Source organism: Bos mutus, chromosome 1 (assembly GCF_027580195.1).
Source record: "Bos mutus isolate GX-2022 chromosome 1, NWIPB_WYAK_1.1, whole genome shotgun sequence".
Lineage (NCBI taxonomy): Eukaryota > Metazoa > Chordata > Mammalia > Artiodactyla > Bovidae > Bos > Bos mutus.
This window is the reverse complement of record NC_091617.1, coordinates 52,908,870-52,924,477: the sequence shown is the minus strand read 5'-3', so window position 1 is coordinate 52,924,477 and position 15,608 is coordinate 52,908,870. Positions and strand designations below refer to the sequence as shown.

At 40.5% G+C, this 15,608-nt stretch overlaps 1 protein-coding gene across 1 annotated transcript in view; it reads left to right on the top strand.

Moving 5' to 3' along the window:
* The window catches only part of MORC1 (MORC family CW-type zinc finger 1), a 158,651-nt gene that overhangs the window by 61,903 nt on the left and 81,140 nt on the right, over positions 1 to 15,608 (top strand). The window contains 2 exon segments of the mRNA XM_070357835.1: positions 2,067 to 2,210; positions 4,431 to 4,585. Of these exon segments, the coding sequence (XP_070213936.1) occupies positions 2,067 to 2,210; positions 4,431 to 4,585 (299 nt within the window).

Genomic DNA, 15,608 nt, shown 5'->3' with positions numbered 1-15,608 from the left:
TCATTACATCCACATAGAAGGACTGCTGAAGCTTTATTATTGTCCTTTAATGATAGATATATTTAATCCGTCCAGCAAGTATATTATATTACTTTTAATAGCCCATGATCATGAATTTGAAAAGAAAGAAGCTGTTTCTGTGGAATGAGGGGAGCTACAGGATGAGTGGAGGGAAAGAACTATGTTTGATACCATTCTTGGTGGAAAAGGAGAATGACATTTGCCACGCACCTAAAGTCTTCCAGATTCATGCTGAATATCATCTCTTTTAATCCTCATGGCATCCCAAGTGGCTAGACGGATACAATTCCCATTTTTCAGACCAGACGAAAAGTTGAAGTGGCTCATCCATAGTCATATGGTTATTACAAAGATGAGCTTGTACTTGAAGTCATGCCCCTCTTTCTGGTTCTTACATGCAAGTGCTTTTCAGCCTCCTGCTCCTATGATGGTTTCTTGTGTATTCTGCTGTCTCTTAATTTCTGCTTTTATACTTTTAATGCAAATGTCACATAAAACATAGTACAGCAGATAGAGTCAGAAAAACAGAAGCTGTTGTCCTTGTAAACATGCTTCATTAACTCTGATTTACTTTGAATATGGAAAAAGAAAACTGAAGAATATCTTTTGGCACATTCCAATCTGTGTAGGTCAGGAAGCAACAGTTAGAAGTGGGCATGGAACAACACACTGGTTCCAAATAGGAAAAGGAGTACGTCAAGGCTGTATATTTCACTCTGCTTATTTAACTTATATGCAGAGTACATCATGAGAAATGCTGGGCTGGATGAAGCACAAGCTGGAATCAAGATTGCCAGGAGAAATATCAATAACCTCAGATATGCAGATGACACCACCCTTATGGCAGAAAGTGAAGGAGAACTAAAGAGCCTCTTGATGAGACTGAAAGAGGAGAGTGAAAAAGTTGGCTTAAAGTTCAACATTCAGAAAACTAAGATCATGGCATGGTCCCATCACTTCATGGCAAATAGATGAGGAAACAGTGGCTGACTTTATTTCTGGGCTCCAAAATCACTGCAGATGGTGATTGCAGCCATGAAATTAAAAGATGCTTACTCCTTGGAAGGAAAGTTATGACCAACCTAGACAGCATATTATAAAGCAGAGACATTACTTTGTCAACAAAGGTCCCTCTAGTCAAGGCTATAGTTTTTCCAGTAGTCATGTATGGCTGTTAGAGTTGGACTATAAAGAAAGCTGAGCGCCGAAGAATTGATGCTTTTGAACTATGGTGTTGGAAAAGACTCTTAAGAGTCCCTTGGACTGCAGGGAGATCCAACCAGTCCATCCTAAAGGAGATCAGTCCTGGGTGTTCATTGGAAGGACTGATGTTGAAGCTGAAACTCCAATACTTTGGCCACCTGATGCCAAGAGCTGACTCATTTGAAAAGACCCTGATGCTGGGAAAGATTGAAGGCAGGAGGAGAAGAGGACAACAGAGGATGAGATGGTTAAATGGCATCACCGACTCAATGGACATGGGTTTGGGTGAACTCCGGGAGTTGGTAATGGACAGGGAGGCCTGGTGTGCTGTGGTTCATGGGGTCGCAAAGAGTCAGATGCGACTGAGCGACTGAACTGAATCTGTGTAGAATATTTAGAGGTTTGAGAACATGCTAAACGTTAGAAATCACATTCAGTGTTAGAAATACCTACATTTTCACATGGTCAGATGATTATTTTTCAAAAATGCTGCAATGTACATTTAGGCCAGTTAATGTTTCATGATTCTGCTGACTTTCTAGTTCTTATAAATTTAAATTGGCAAACTCATTTGTGAATAAAGGAATGCTTATGTTTTACTGGTATGGTTATTGCTGATCGTGTTTATGCAAAATGCTTGGCTATAGAGAGATACTGAATGCGCCAACTAGGTTTTGCAAAATACCTGGATATTTTTATATATATATATATGTGTGTGTGTGTGTGTGTGTGTGTGTATAGTTCCTTTATGTTTACCTTCTGAGTTATTTAATTATTATTAGTTTGTAAAATATATATTTTTACTTAATGATTTTTTTTTAACTTTCTAAATGTAATGCTAGAGAATTAAAAAAAGCAAGGACACTCACCCTGTTCTTTGGTGTGAACATAGAAAACCGAAGCCAAGCTGGGATGTTCATTTATAGCAGTAACCGCTTGATCAAAATGCATGAGAAAGTCGGCCCACAGTTGAAACTGAAGTCCTTGTAAGTATGTTTTTGTTTTCAGAGGCACAGGCAGGATGAGGGAAGGTGTGGTAGGATCCTGTCTTTGGAGTTAGATGAGTAATTAATCATAATGGGAGCAGGTGTCGTGTCTCCCATTCACCCTTCCCATTAACGTGCAGGCATTCATCTGCCTAATTTATAGTATCAGTAGGATTGCATGCCTGCTCTAAGGAAAAAGCACACTTTTGGAAATTTTACCATTTCTGTGCCATCTACTCAGGTGAAGTTGCTGATATTTCTCCAATTAAAAAATAATGCAAGCAGAGTAAAGAAATTTTAGAAAAGAAAAATCCATAGTCTTGTAACACAACCCTTTCAACATTTTGTGTAGCCCCAGCATGAATGAGTTCTTGCCAGTTACCTGCATGAGCATATATTCTTAGCACTCGCCAGCCTGCCTGGATTCCAGAGGAATACATTCTGGTGCTTTCCCAGTGGTCGGTCTGAAGCTCCACAAGCTGCTCTCGTGAATTACTTAGAGCCCTGAAGAGAGACTGTAGAAAATTACAGAATCAGACAGGATAACCATGAGCAATAGGATAGCTCAGGGGAACATTTCTTCATCTTGTCCCCTCACTCTCAAGGAGATCATGATTCATTCATTTGTTTATTCAGCAAGCACTGGTATTATAGTACCATGTGCCAGGCACTGTACCAAACTCTGCAGACAGAATGGTGAAGACCTACTACCTTTTGCTAAGGAACTTATAATCCAGTGAGAAGGACAAGTGTATAAATACATGTTTTTTATATTGTGTGGAAACAGTGAGAATGATCTTTTAAAATATAAATTAGTTTACTGTCTTGCTTAAAATCCCAGTGCATGTAGAATAGCACTGGTTTTCATATTCTGTCAGTGATCTGGCTTCTGCCTGGCTCTGGAGCACCTGTTTCGATACCACCCTCTGACAGCATTCCCTGCACGCTGGCAGGCATCTTGTTTCTCAAACATCCTAAACTCGTTTCTACCTTTGGGCCTTGACATTTGCTCTTCCCTCTGCATTGAACCTTCTGTCCTCAGATCTTCTTACTGAGGGTCCTAGCATGTCACTCAGGCATCAGCTCTGAAATCTGCTCCACAGGAAGGTCTCTTGGACTATCTAATTAAAATTAGCCTCTGACATCACTCCTTCCACCTTATCTCTCTTCACGTATTATGGCACCTGCTGTGTTTTGCTTACACCGCTTATACCATCTGAAATTACCTTGTCACCCGTAATGGCTTTCAGCCTTTAATAGAAGGGAAAACTCATAAACAGGGACCTTATCTTCCTTATTCATAACATATTCCTGGTTTCTGGCATGGGACCAGGTGCTGAGCATGAATGAATTGATAAATGAACAAACAAATATCTGTTATAGGCAAGGACCAGGTGCAAAAAGAGCCTCTTAGGAGGGGCAGTAAACCAAACCTGGGAAAGTTAAGTTAGGTCTCCTGGAAGAAATGATGCCCAAATTTAGGCTTACAGAATGAAGAGTTGAAGGAAGGGCAGGGTGGAAAGGGCAAGTGATGGAAAACATGATGGAAAGCCCCAAATTGGGAAGGCATGGCTTGTGCACCAGTCGTAGGCACAGGCCCTGGGAGCCCCTGAAAAGCCCGATTTCTGGATGCCTTTTCCCCAATCAGGTTACAGCACTAAGCAGAAGAGCCCAGCCACATACATCAAGAGCTGCTGAAATGTGAAAAAAAATCAAGTTTATCCATCAGGCTATTCCTTTCTCAGATAGTACAGTGTATATTCCCTTAATAGATTTCACTGAGCACCCGTGGACCTCTGCAATGATGAGGAGAAATCCAACCTGACAGGTGAAACAAGGATGATAAAAAGCGACTGTCTGGCCTGTATTGTTAAGACGACTGTGTCAGTTTATCTCTGCAAGGGATTGTTAGGGGTGTTTACTGCTTCAAGGCCTCATTTCCCTACTCACTCTGACTCCCCATGTCAGGTTATAGGTTTAAAAAAGAAGTCATATTAATTCAGTAATGACATATTAAGAAATTTTATATTATGGGACCAAACACAACTGGAATGACCATAGACTTACATTAAAAAGTACAGTTATAACTTGTTAACTTTGACATGCTTTGGACCAAATGACTGAATTTATTTTTTTAATTGATTTTGAAAGATAAATACTAGCCTTTTCTGTTTTCTTAGCTTAATTTCACGTAATTTATATATGTATTTATTCTTCCAGACTCGGTGAAGGTGTAGTTGGAATTGTTAATATACCCTTGGAGATCATGGAACCATCCCATAATAAGCAGGAATTTCTCAATGTCCATGAGTATAATCATCTTCTAAAAGTTATGGGACAATACTTGGTCCAGTACTGTAAGGACACCGGGATCAGTGAGTATTCAGTAGCCATGATAAGAGATGCTTAATGGGGATTAAATTGATGATGTCTGCACGCTGGAATGATTGTACTGATTCAGATAGACAGTAACCCAAAAGCCTGAAAGAGAGTACCTGAATTAATAAAACAAAGGGGAAATAGGAAAGAAGTTAGAATCTTCCCTAGAGTATTACATGAAAAAGAAGGCAGCAGGTTAAAAATTATAAGAGGAGGGTGATCAGAGAGCAGTATGCAATGGCAGCTGATCATGTAGGAAGGGGGCAGAAGTTTGCTGGGAATAAGCTGAGAACCACCCAAAGGACACTCTAGGACTCTACTGTATAGGAATGCAGAGTCCCACACAGACCTAAGCAGCTCCTATTGTTGTTGTTCAGTAGCTAAGTTGTGTCCAGCTCTTTGCATCTCCATGAAATACAGCACGCCAGGCTTCCCTGTCCTTCACTGTCTCCTGGAGTTTGCTCAAACTCATATCCATTGAGTCGGTAATGCCATCCAACCATCTCATCCTCCCTCTCTTCCCCTCAATCTTTCTATAGTGTAATCATTGTTGACCCTGAATAATTGTAGATATGTTAAACCCTGTTTTGTATATCTGACAAGTCTTGAATATGTTAATTACAGAAAGATTTAGAAGAAAAATCACTGTATACACTTAGAAATGTAAAAAGGAGAAGTCAATAGCACCCCACTCCAGTACTCTTGCCTGGAAAATCCCATGGATGGAGGAGCCTGGAAGGCTGTAGTCCATGGGGTCACTGAGGGTCGGACATGACTGAGCGACTTCACTTTCACTTTTCACTTTCATGCACTGGAGAAGGAAATGGCAACCCACTCCAGTATTCGTGCCTGGAGAATCCCAGGGACGGGGCATCCTGGTGGGCTGCTGTCTATGGGGTCGCACAGAGTCCGACACGACTGAAGTGACTCAGTAGCAGCAGCAGAACTTATCTAGAAAATCTGATTTATTCAGATCACCTCACTCTCCAGAGACGCCTGACAATTAAGTGGTGTGATGATGATGAGTGATTCAGTCACTAAGTCGTATCTGACTCTTACAAGTCCATGGATTGTAGCCTGCCAGGCTCCTCTGTCCTTGGAATTCTCCAGGCAAGAATTCTGGAGTGGGTTGCCATTTCCTTCTCCAGGGAATCTTCCTGACCCAGGAATCAAATCCAGGTGGAGACAGGTTCTTTACCGACTGAGCTATGAGGGAAGCCACATGAAGTGGTGTGCTGTGCATTAATTAAGCTTCCTTTAAATTTTGCAGACATATGGCTTCATTTATGGAAATACATAGGCTACCGTGTATTTGTTCAGTGAATTGCATGAAGTATGTATAATTCATGCATATCAAAAATTACATCCTACCCTTGAGACAACTTAAACTCTTATTATTGTTTCACTTGAAGTTGTAATTTTAGAATTTTTGTGCGTGTGTTCCCACTCTGCTCAGTCCTGAAATTGTCTCATACCGGTGAAACAGGAAAGAGTGAAAGAACTCAGGGGAAACAAATATAAAGGTGGGAATGACCTTGAGGGTGTTAATTTCCTGCCAGTGCTGGATTTTCCTGTTATGGTCTAAAGCCTCCTCAGAGTGTGGTCTGTGGACTAGCAGCATCAGCATCACCTGAGGGCTTGGTGTACATGCAGAATCTGAGGCCCCACCCAAGACCTACTGGATTAAAATCTGCATGTTAGCAAAGTCTTCAGGGGATGTGAACACACAATAAAGTTTGAGAAACACTTCTCTGAAAAGTACGTGCGTGTTACTCATGCTTAGCAAAGGCATACTTTTTCACATGTATGTTTTGTTCTCAGAGACATGTTTAAAGCTATATTGAATGTAGGAAAGACTACCTTATTTGGCAGGGTGTGCTTGAAGCTGTATAAAACATTGGAAGGTACGGAGTGAGGTTGTGTAAATCAATGATCTACTCACTGGTCTTTAAATGCTAGCATAACATGGTTCAGAAAGAAAATGTTAAGCATTTGAAAATTATGTAACTTCCTCCATCTTCATATTTTCTCCATAATCCCTTCTTTATCTTTTTATCCTTGCTTATCTTTGTTCAATCGCTAAGTTGTGTCTGACTCTACAACCCTGTGAACTGTGGCACACCAGAGTTCCCTGTCCTTCACTAACTTCCAAGGTTTGCTCAAACACATGTCCATTAAGTCTATGATGCCATCCAGCCATCTCATCCTGTCACCCACTTCTCCTCCTGCCCTCAATCTTTCCCATCATTAGGGTCTTTTTCAGTGAGTCGGCTTTTCACATCAGTTGGCCAAAGTACTGAAGCTTCAGCTTATCCTTAGAATAAAGAACTGAGTCCTCAGAAGGAATTAGGCATTCAGTTTAAAGCTTATAGGAATGATTTCAATCCAGCCCAGATTTACTCAAGACAGTCTTACACAGTCCTGATTGTAGGGGTTGTCTCTGTAAGTTCCTTTGGAGTGTGGGTGCCCTCCCAACATGGTACTGTCAACTCCACAGAGTGTGACTTGCCAGGTTTTCCCCCTCTGTGTAATTTCCTATCCCTATTTTATCTACCTAACTTTTTCAAAGTCTTCTCAACAGAAGATATAGTATGATTCAAAATAAGTAAGTTATCGGATCAGATCAGTCACTCAGTCGTGTCCGACTCTTTGCGACCCCATGAATCACAGCACCCCAGGCCTCCCTGTCCATCACCAACTCCCAGAGTTCACTCAGACTCACGTCCATCGAGTCAGTGATGCCATCCAGCCATCTCATCCTCTGGCGTCCCCTTCTCCTCCTGCCCCCAATCCCTCTTTCCCATCAGAGTCTTTTCCAATGAGTCAACTCTTCGCATGAGGTGGCCAAAGTACTGGAGTTTCAGCTTTAGCATCATTCCTTCTAAAGAAATCCCAGGGCTGATCTCCTTCAGAATGGACTGGTTGGATCTCCTTGCAGTCCAAGGGACTCTCAAGAGTCTTCTCCAACATCACAGTTCAAAAGCATCAATTCTTTGGTGCTCAGCCTTCTTCACAGTCCAACTCTCACATCCATACATGACCACAGGAAAAACCATAGCCTTGACTAGACGAACCTTTGTTGGTGAAGTAATTTCTCTGCTTTTGAACATGCTATCTAGGTTGGTCATAACTTTCCTTCCAAGGAGTAAGCGTCTTTTAATTTCATGGCTGCATTCACCATCTGCAGTGATTTTGGAGCCCAGAAAAATAAAGTCTGACACTGTCTCCACTGTTTCCCCATCTATTTCCCATGAAGTGGTGGGACCAGATGCCATGATCTTCATTTTCTGAATGTTGAGCTTTAAGCCAACTTTTTCACTCTCCACTTTCACTTTCATCAAGAGGCTTTTGAGTTCCTCTTCACTTTCTGCCATAAGGGTGGTGTCATCTGCATATCTGAGGTTATTGATATTTCCCCCAGCAATCTTGATTCCAGCTTGTGTTTCTTCCAGTCCAGCGTTTCTCATGATGTACTCTGCATATAAGTTAAATAAACAGGGTGACAATATACAGCCTTGACGAACTCCTTTTCCTATTTGGAACCAGTCTACTGTTCCATGTCCAGTTCTAACTGTTGCTTCCTGACCTGCATACAGATTTCTCAAGAGGCAGATCAGGTGTTCTGGTATTCCTATCTCTTTCAGAATTTTCCACAGTTTATTGGGATCCACACAGTCAAAGGCTTTGGCATAGTCAATAAAGCAGAAATAGATGTTTTTCTGGAACTCTCTTGCTTTTTCTATGATCCAGCAGATGTTGGCAATTTGATCTCTGGTTCCTCTGCCTTTTCTAAAACCAGCTTGAACATCAGGAAGTTATATTTGTATGTTAATCACTAATGGTTAAAAACGTGTTGATGTCCTAGTTCCATAACTGTCCATGAATGGAGTTGGGGCTAGAGGTTGCTCTCACAAAAGATGTTCCTCTAGAAAGAAAGCAGAGAGTGGAGAAAGGAGAGTGAGCATGTGTATTTCCTCACATATCTCACAACTACTTCAGTATCAAACTGAATCAAGTAATCAAGGTCAGAATTGGTAGTCTCAGGAATTGTGTTGAGGAGATTGACCTTCAGGTCTCTGCTTATTAATTCCCACAGGAAGAAGCAAAGTTATGTAATGCTTGACTAACCCTCTGAAAGTCAATATTATAGACACACGATTTTAATGAAAAGTATTTGGGTAGATTTTTAACCTTATAAATAAAAGATGCAATTTTTGTATTTGCTGTAAATCTGATCTGTTTCTATGGAAAATTGGGCCCTTGTATTTAAAAATCCAATCAGCAGAAAAAGAAATGGCGAGGTAACGATTTTGTGTCATTTGTCAGATCTGCATTTACTTTTGGCACAGTTGATGCTAAGAATCTCAGAAGTATTCTTGTCTCTGAGTCTGTCCTCACGTCACTGTCTGCTACTGTGTTTTCTGAAACTTTATGCATCCTTACAGTAAAATGGAAATATTAATCATCAGCTTTTTGGAATGGAGAGAGAAGGAGAAGGAAAAGATAGGGAGAAATAGCAAATGAAATCTGAATTTGAACAGAAGTAATTACATAGAAATGTATTACTAAAATTTTTCAAAACAGATTATAGCTGATCAGCTAAAATGAAATTTATGATGCAATAAACAACCTTTACCAGCAGAACTCAAATTATAGGGCCTGGGTTGGCAATAAGGTTAAAAGTTGTTTAATCCAGTCACCCACCCCCACCATGCATGAATCCCCTTTACCTCACCCACCCCTGCCCCAGGCATTGTGTATATGTATCTGTTCAGTCATATCAGTCATGTCCGCCTCTTTGAAACGCCATGAACTATCTATCACCCACCAGGCTCCTCTGTCCATGGGATTTCCCAGGCAAGAATACTGAAGTGGGTTGCCATTTCCTCCTCTACGGGATCTTCCTGACCCAGGGATCAGACCCACATCCCCTGCATTGGCAGGCAGGTTCTTTACCACTGAGCCACTTGGGAAGTCCCAGGCAAGTGGAAGCCATTTTATGCCTAAACAGGGTAAAATTTTTCTCATGAAAGAAAAATTGCTACTTCTTGAGGCAGCTATGAATCTTTGCACAACTGTATTAGAAAATACATTTTTATATTAATGTCAAATCTATTTCTCATGTGTTCTTTTATTCATTCATTCATCGATGCCAGGCACAGAATGTTACAGGACCGATAAATCAGACGAGGTCCACCCTCTCTGGGAATTTACAGTTTAGTAGGACTAACACCATGCTTATTTAACTTATATTGTCACCCTGCTTATTTAACTTATATGCAGAGAACATTATGAGAAACGCTGGGCTGGAACAAGCACAAGCTGGAATCAAGATTGCCAGGAGAAATATCAATAACCTCAGATATGCAGATGACACCACCCTTATGGCAGAAAGTGAAGAACTAAAGAGCCTCTTGATGAAAGTGAAAGAGGAGAGTGAAAAAGTTGGCTTAAAGCTCAACATTCAGAAAACTAAGATCATGGCATCCAGTCCCATCACTTCCTGGCAAATAGATGGGGAAACAGTGGAAACAGCGGCTGACTTTATTTCTAGGGACTCTGAAATCACTGCAGATGGTGATTGCAGCCAGGAAATTAAAAGATGCTTACTCCTTGGAAGGAAAGTTATGACCAACCTGGATAGCATATTGAAAAGCAGAGACATTACTTTGCCAACAAAGATCCATCTAGTCAAGGCTATGGTTTTTCTAGTGGTCATGTATGGATGTGAGAGTTGGACTATAAAGAAAGCTGAGCGCTGAAGAATTGGTGCTTTTGAACTGTGGTGTTGGAGAAGACTCTTGAGAGTCTCTTGGACTGCAAGGAGATCCATCCAGTCCATCCTAAAGGAGACCAGTCCTGGGTGTTCATTGGAAGGACTGATGTTAAAGCTGAAACTCCCGTACTTTGGCCACCTGATGTGAAGAGCTGACTCATTTGAAAAGACCCTGATGCTGGAAAAGACTGAGGGCAGAAGGAGAAGGGGACGACAGAGGATGAGATGGCTGGATGGCATCACCAGCTCGATGGACATGGGTTTGGGTGGATTCTGGGAGTTGGTGATGGACAAGGAGGCCTGGCGTGCTGCAGTTCATGGGGTCGCAAAGAGTGGGACACGACTGAGTGACTGAACTGAACTGATTATGAAATACATAAACCCATCATCCAACCCTAACAATTATCAACTCCTCAGCAAACTGGTTTTATCCATACTTCCACCTACTCCCCCACAACTGGAACGTGAAGGAAATTCCAGATACTTTATATCTGCATATATTTTAACATGTATTCTTAAAGAACTCTGTTTAAAAACATGACCACAATACAAATATGACATCTAAAAATTGTCAATACTTTTTTAATAGCATAAAAATATCCTGTCTCATGTTTACATTTTGAATTTTCTGTTATATTTCATAGTCCTCTATCCTATCCTCATATTTCTCTTTATTGTTCCCTCTCTCTCTCTCTCTCTTTTTTTTTTGCAATTTATTTGTAGGCAGAATTGGTTGTCTTACTGTTTTCACAGTTTAAATTTTTCTGACTGCATTACTGTGTATAGTTTAACAGATTCTTTCATTCTGTTTATTTTATTTCTCTGTAAATTGGTACAATCTAGCAGCTTGACCAAATTCAGGTGTGTTCTTTGTGGCTGTTTTATCAAGATACTTCGTAGGCTGAAGAGTGTTCTATCAGGAGCCATAAATTGTTCTCTTTTAATAATATTAACAATTAGTGATCAAAACTCATATCCCTTAAGAGTCCCAAAATCTTGCATTCTAATTAAATCAATTTTCATTGCTTATTAACTAATACTTCTATAAAGAACTTCTTTTATCAACCATTTGATTACCCATGTTTGTTGGGACCTTACTATTGACAGCAGCAACAGTAGAATTCTATACCACTAAAAAAATTGTGTTGGCTAAAAGCTTTATGTGAGAGGAATTGGAGAGAAAATATCAAAAAACATTATAGACATTTTTACTTTATTTTTATTGCATAAATATATGTTTAAAATTGTTACTTTGTGCCAGTTCCCAGAAAATAGCAGGATGGTTCAGGAGTTCAAAGCATTGACTTCTGTTTTTTAAAAAATATCACAGTCTTAGATTTTATCCATTACACTGCTTTCACTTGATAATTGAAATTATCACCATTGACAGCACTTAACACTTCTTTTTCTATCTGACTGCACTTGTATTGTTATCATGATAATGATATTTTTAACATCTACAAGGAAATTTCTTACTAAAACATCTCAGAAGATCTCACCTATATTGCAAATAAAATATGAAAAAGCCAGCCCTTCTTTTGTCTAGAATTAAATACACTTTGAGTCTTACATTTTGATTTTTCCCTGCCATACAAGAAGCAAAGCTTCAACACTCTTCATTATTCTGCGTGTGTGTGCTTTAGAAAAAAGAATAAGTTGTATCTAATGACTGAATTTAAGACAGCGAAATCAGAATTAAACAATTTAACATAAGTTGTGTTAACAACAAAGAATCTTTAGACTTTTGAGACCATTAAGTCACGGTGCTTTGTGTATGTCTAAGAAAACTAAGATTGTGGCATCCGGTCCCATCACTTCATGGCAAATAGATGGGGAAACAGTGGCTGACTTTGGTTTTTGGGCCTCCAAAACCACTGCAGATGGTGATTGCAGCCACAAAATTAAAAGGCACTTACTCCTTAGAAGGAAAGTTATGACCAACCAGGACAGCATATTAAAAAGCAGAGACATTACTTTGTCAACAAAGGTCCATCTAGTCAAGGCTATGGTTTTTCCAGTAGTCATGTATGGATGTGAGAGTTGGACTATAAAGAAAGCTGAGTGCTGAAGAATTGATGCTTTTGAACTGTGGTGTTGGAGAAGACTCTTGAGAGTCCCTTGGACTGCAAGGAGATCCAACCAGTCCATTCTAAAGGAGATCAGTCCTGGGTGTTCATTGGAAGGACTGATGTTGAAGCTGAAACTCTAATACTTTGGCCACTTGATGTGAAGAGCTGACTCATTTGAAAAGGCTCTGATGCTGGGAAAGATTGAAGGCAGGAGGAGAAGGGGACGACAGAGGATGAGATTGTTAGATGGCATCACCAACTCAATGGAGATGAGTTTGAGTAAGCTCCGGGAGTTGGTGATGGACAGGGAGGTCTGGCGTGCTGTGGTTCATGGGGTCACAAAGAGTCGGACACAAATGAGTGACTGAACTGAACTGAAGTGAAGATAAAGAGAATCCTGGTAGAAAGAAAAATTATGCTAACCTAGGTGTTGGGGTGGTAGGCTGCAGTCCATGGGGTCGCTAAGAGTCAGACACGACTGAGCAACTTCACTTTCACTTTTCACTTTCATGCATTGGAGAAGGAAATGGAAACCCACTCCAGTGTTCTTGCCTGGAGAATCACAGGGATGGGGGAGCCTGGTGGGCTGCCGTCTATGGGGTCCCACAGAGTCAGACATGACTGAAGTGACTTAGCAGCAGTAGCAGCAGGTATTGAGGAGACTTAGGTAGCTGACTAAGCTTTTACCCGTGATAACACAGAATGTTTTTTGAATATATTTATATTATTATGTCTAATTTTGATTTCCATTCTTTATAAACAACAGGAAAAATTAGTGCATATATAGAAAAGCTATGAATGTGACTAAATAAAAATATAACCAAAAAAATGAAAGTTAAATTATTTCTTTATAAGGAAGAACTCAGTAGAAACGTAACTTTCCTTAAGTTTGTTTTTGAAGATGTCCTCATAAGGCTTCCCTCCATCTTCCTGCACATATGGTGTGGTTCTGAACTGGGAGGAGTCACGAAGCCTAGGGGACCTTAGAGTGTGGCTTGGAATCCTTGAATCCCTGGCTACTGATGATTGTCGAAGACGGCGTTATGTCTTGTACATATATGTGCTACATTTTTTCAAATATAGCGATGTAGTTGTGAGTAGTAAGACATAAAATCACATAAAAGTATGATTGAATTCATGATTTATTTATTTATTTTGTCATCATGTATTTTCTCAAGTCAGGATGGTGGTGGTTCTAAAATCATTTTTTTCAGCTTAAGGAGATCTTCGTGGGAAGCAGCTAATATGGAATGAAAGGAAATGATGCTCCATTGTCAGGTGAAGTCATGACGTTACAGCAAAGTTGGACCAACTCTGCAGATTCCTGGAGTTTTGCTATGGAGCCTACTGTACCATCGACTGTACTGTACTGGGAGATGGACCCAACCACCTCAACCACATCCAGGAGCCAAGAGAAAGAAGGGCACTGGAAACACCTTTACCACTGCTGAAGACATCTCGCTTTATTTTCCTTCAATTCAAATCAAATCCTTTGGGAAGTGATCACATAGGGCCTCTCTCATCTCACATACACCACACACTTTCTAAGCCATCATGGCAGTTCTTCCTGATAAGTGGTAATTGGCCTCGAGATTTTATGGGCATCCCTACCAGCTGATCAGAGTTGGTATGTTACTTGAAACCAGTTTCCTATCCCTAACCCAGAGATGCTATCAAGACCATAAATGATAAATGATCACACAAGGGATCAGCTTAACAAGGGTCTCATATCTGGCTTGGCTAAGAATTACAAAGATAAGGACAAACAGGACAGTATTCACCAGAGGAGAAAGTGTGATCTACAGTCCTCCAAGAATGGATGTGTAATTTCTATTTGAGATCTTTAATGTTCAGTTCAGTCGCTCAGTCATGTCCGACTCTTGCAACCCCATGAACTGCAGTACCCCAGGCTTCCCTGTCCGTCGTGGACTCCAGGAGCTTACCCAAACTCATGTCTGTTGAGTTGGTGATGCCATCCAACCATCTCATCCTCTGTCGTTCCCTTCTCCTCCCGCCTTTAATCAGCATCAGGATCTTTTCCAGTGACTCAGTTCTTTGCATCAGGTGGCCAAAGTATTGGAGTTTCAGCTTCAGCATCACTCCCCAGGTTGGTAGGTGCCCAATATGCTACTGGAGAAGAGTGGAGAAATAACTCCAGAAAGAATGAAGAGACAGAGCCAAAGCAAAAACAACACCCAGTTGTGGATGGGACTGGTTTTGCAAGTAAAGTCTGATGCTGTAAAGAGCAATATTTCATAGGAACCTGGAATGTTAGGTCCATGAATCAAGGCAAATTGAAAGTGGTCAAACAGGAGATGGCAAGAGTTTACCTGGAGTTTACCCAAACTCATGTCCATTGAGTCAGTGATGCCATCCAACCATTTCCTTCTCTGTCATCCCCTTCTCCTCCTGCCCTCAATCTTTCCCAGCATCAGGGCCTTTTCAAATGAGTCAGCTCTTCGTATCAGGTGGCCAAAGTATTGGAGTTTCAGCTTCAACATGAGTCCTTCCAATGAACACCCAGGACTTATCTCCTTTAGGATGGACTGGTTGGATCTCCTTGCAATCCAAGGGGCTCTCAAGAGTCTTCTCCAACACCCCAGTTCAAAAGCATCAATTCTTCGGCGCTCAGCTTTCTTTATAGTCCAACTCTCACATCCCTATATGACTACTGGAAAAACCATTGCCTTGACTAGACTGGGACCTGACTGTGCTCAGATCATGAAATCTTTAAAAGTAGAACATAAATATCTATTTAGATGCAGAACTACCTGAAGGCAGGGACCTCATTTAAATACCATTGCCATCTTCAGATTTTCTTGGTGCTTTATTTTCATAAACTGTTTTAGGTTTTATTATTTGATTGGAAACATCAAATGTTGCTTTGGTAGTTTATTACTGAATTTTATTACTTTTTCACTTGGTCAATTGATTCCCTGGATATCATTGTACATTCTATGAATACATATGAAACGGACCTCTAAGAGGCTATTAGATTTCTTCCCCCTTTAAGAGGCAAAATCTATGTGAACTGCTCTTTTAGTTACTGGTTTTTGACAATTTTTTAGTAAGTTATTGCAGTAGTTTCCATTATTTTTTCCTGAAAAATTAATCAGATTAATTTAAACTTTGGGAATCTTCTGAATACAATACTCCATACCTAGCTAGCAGTAA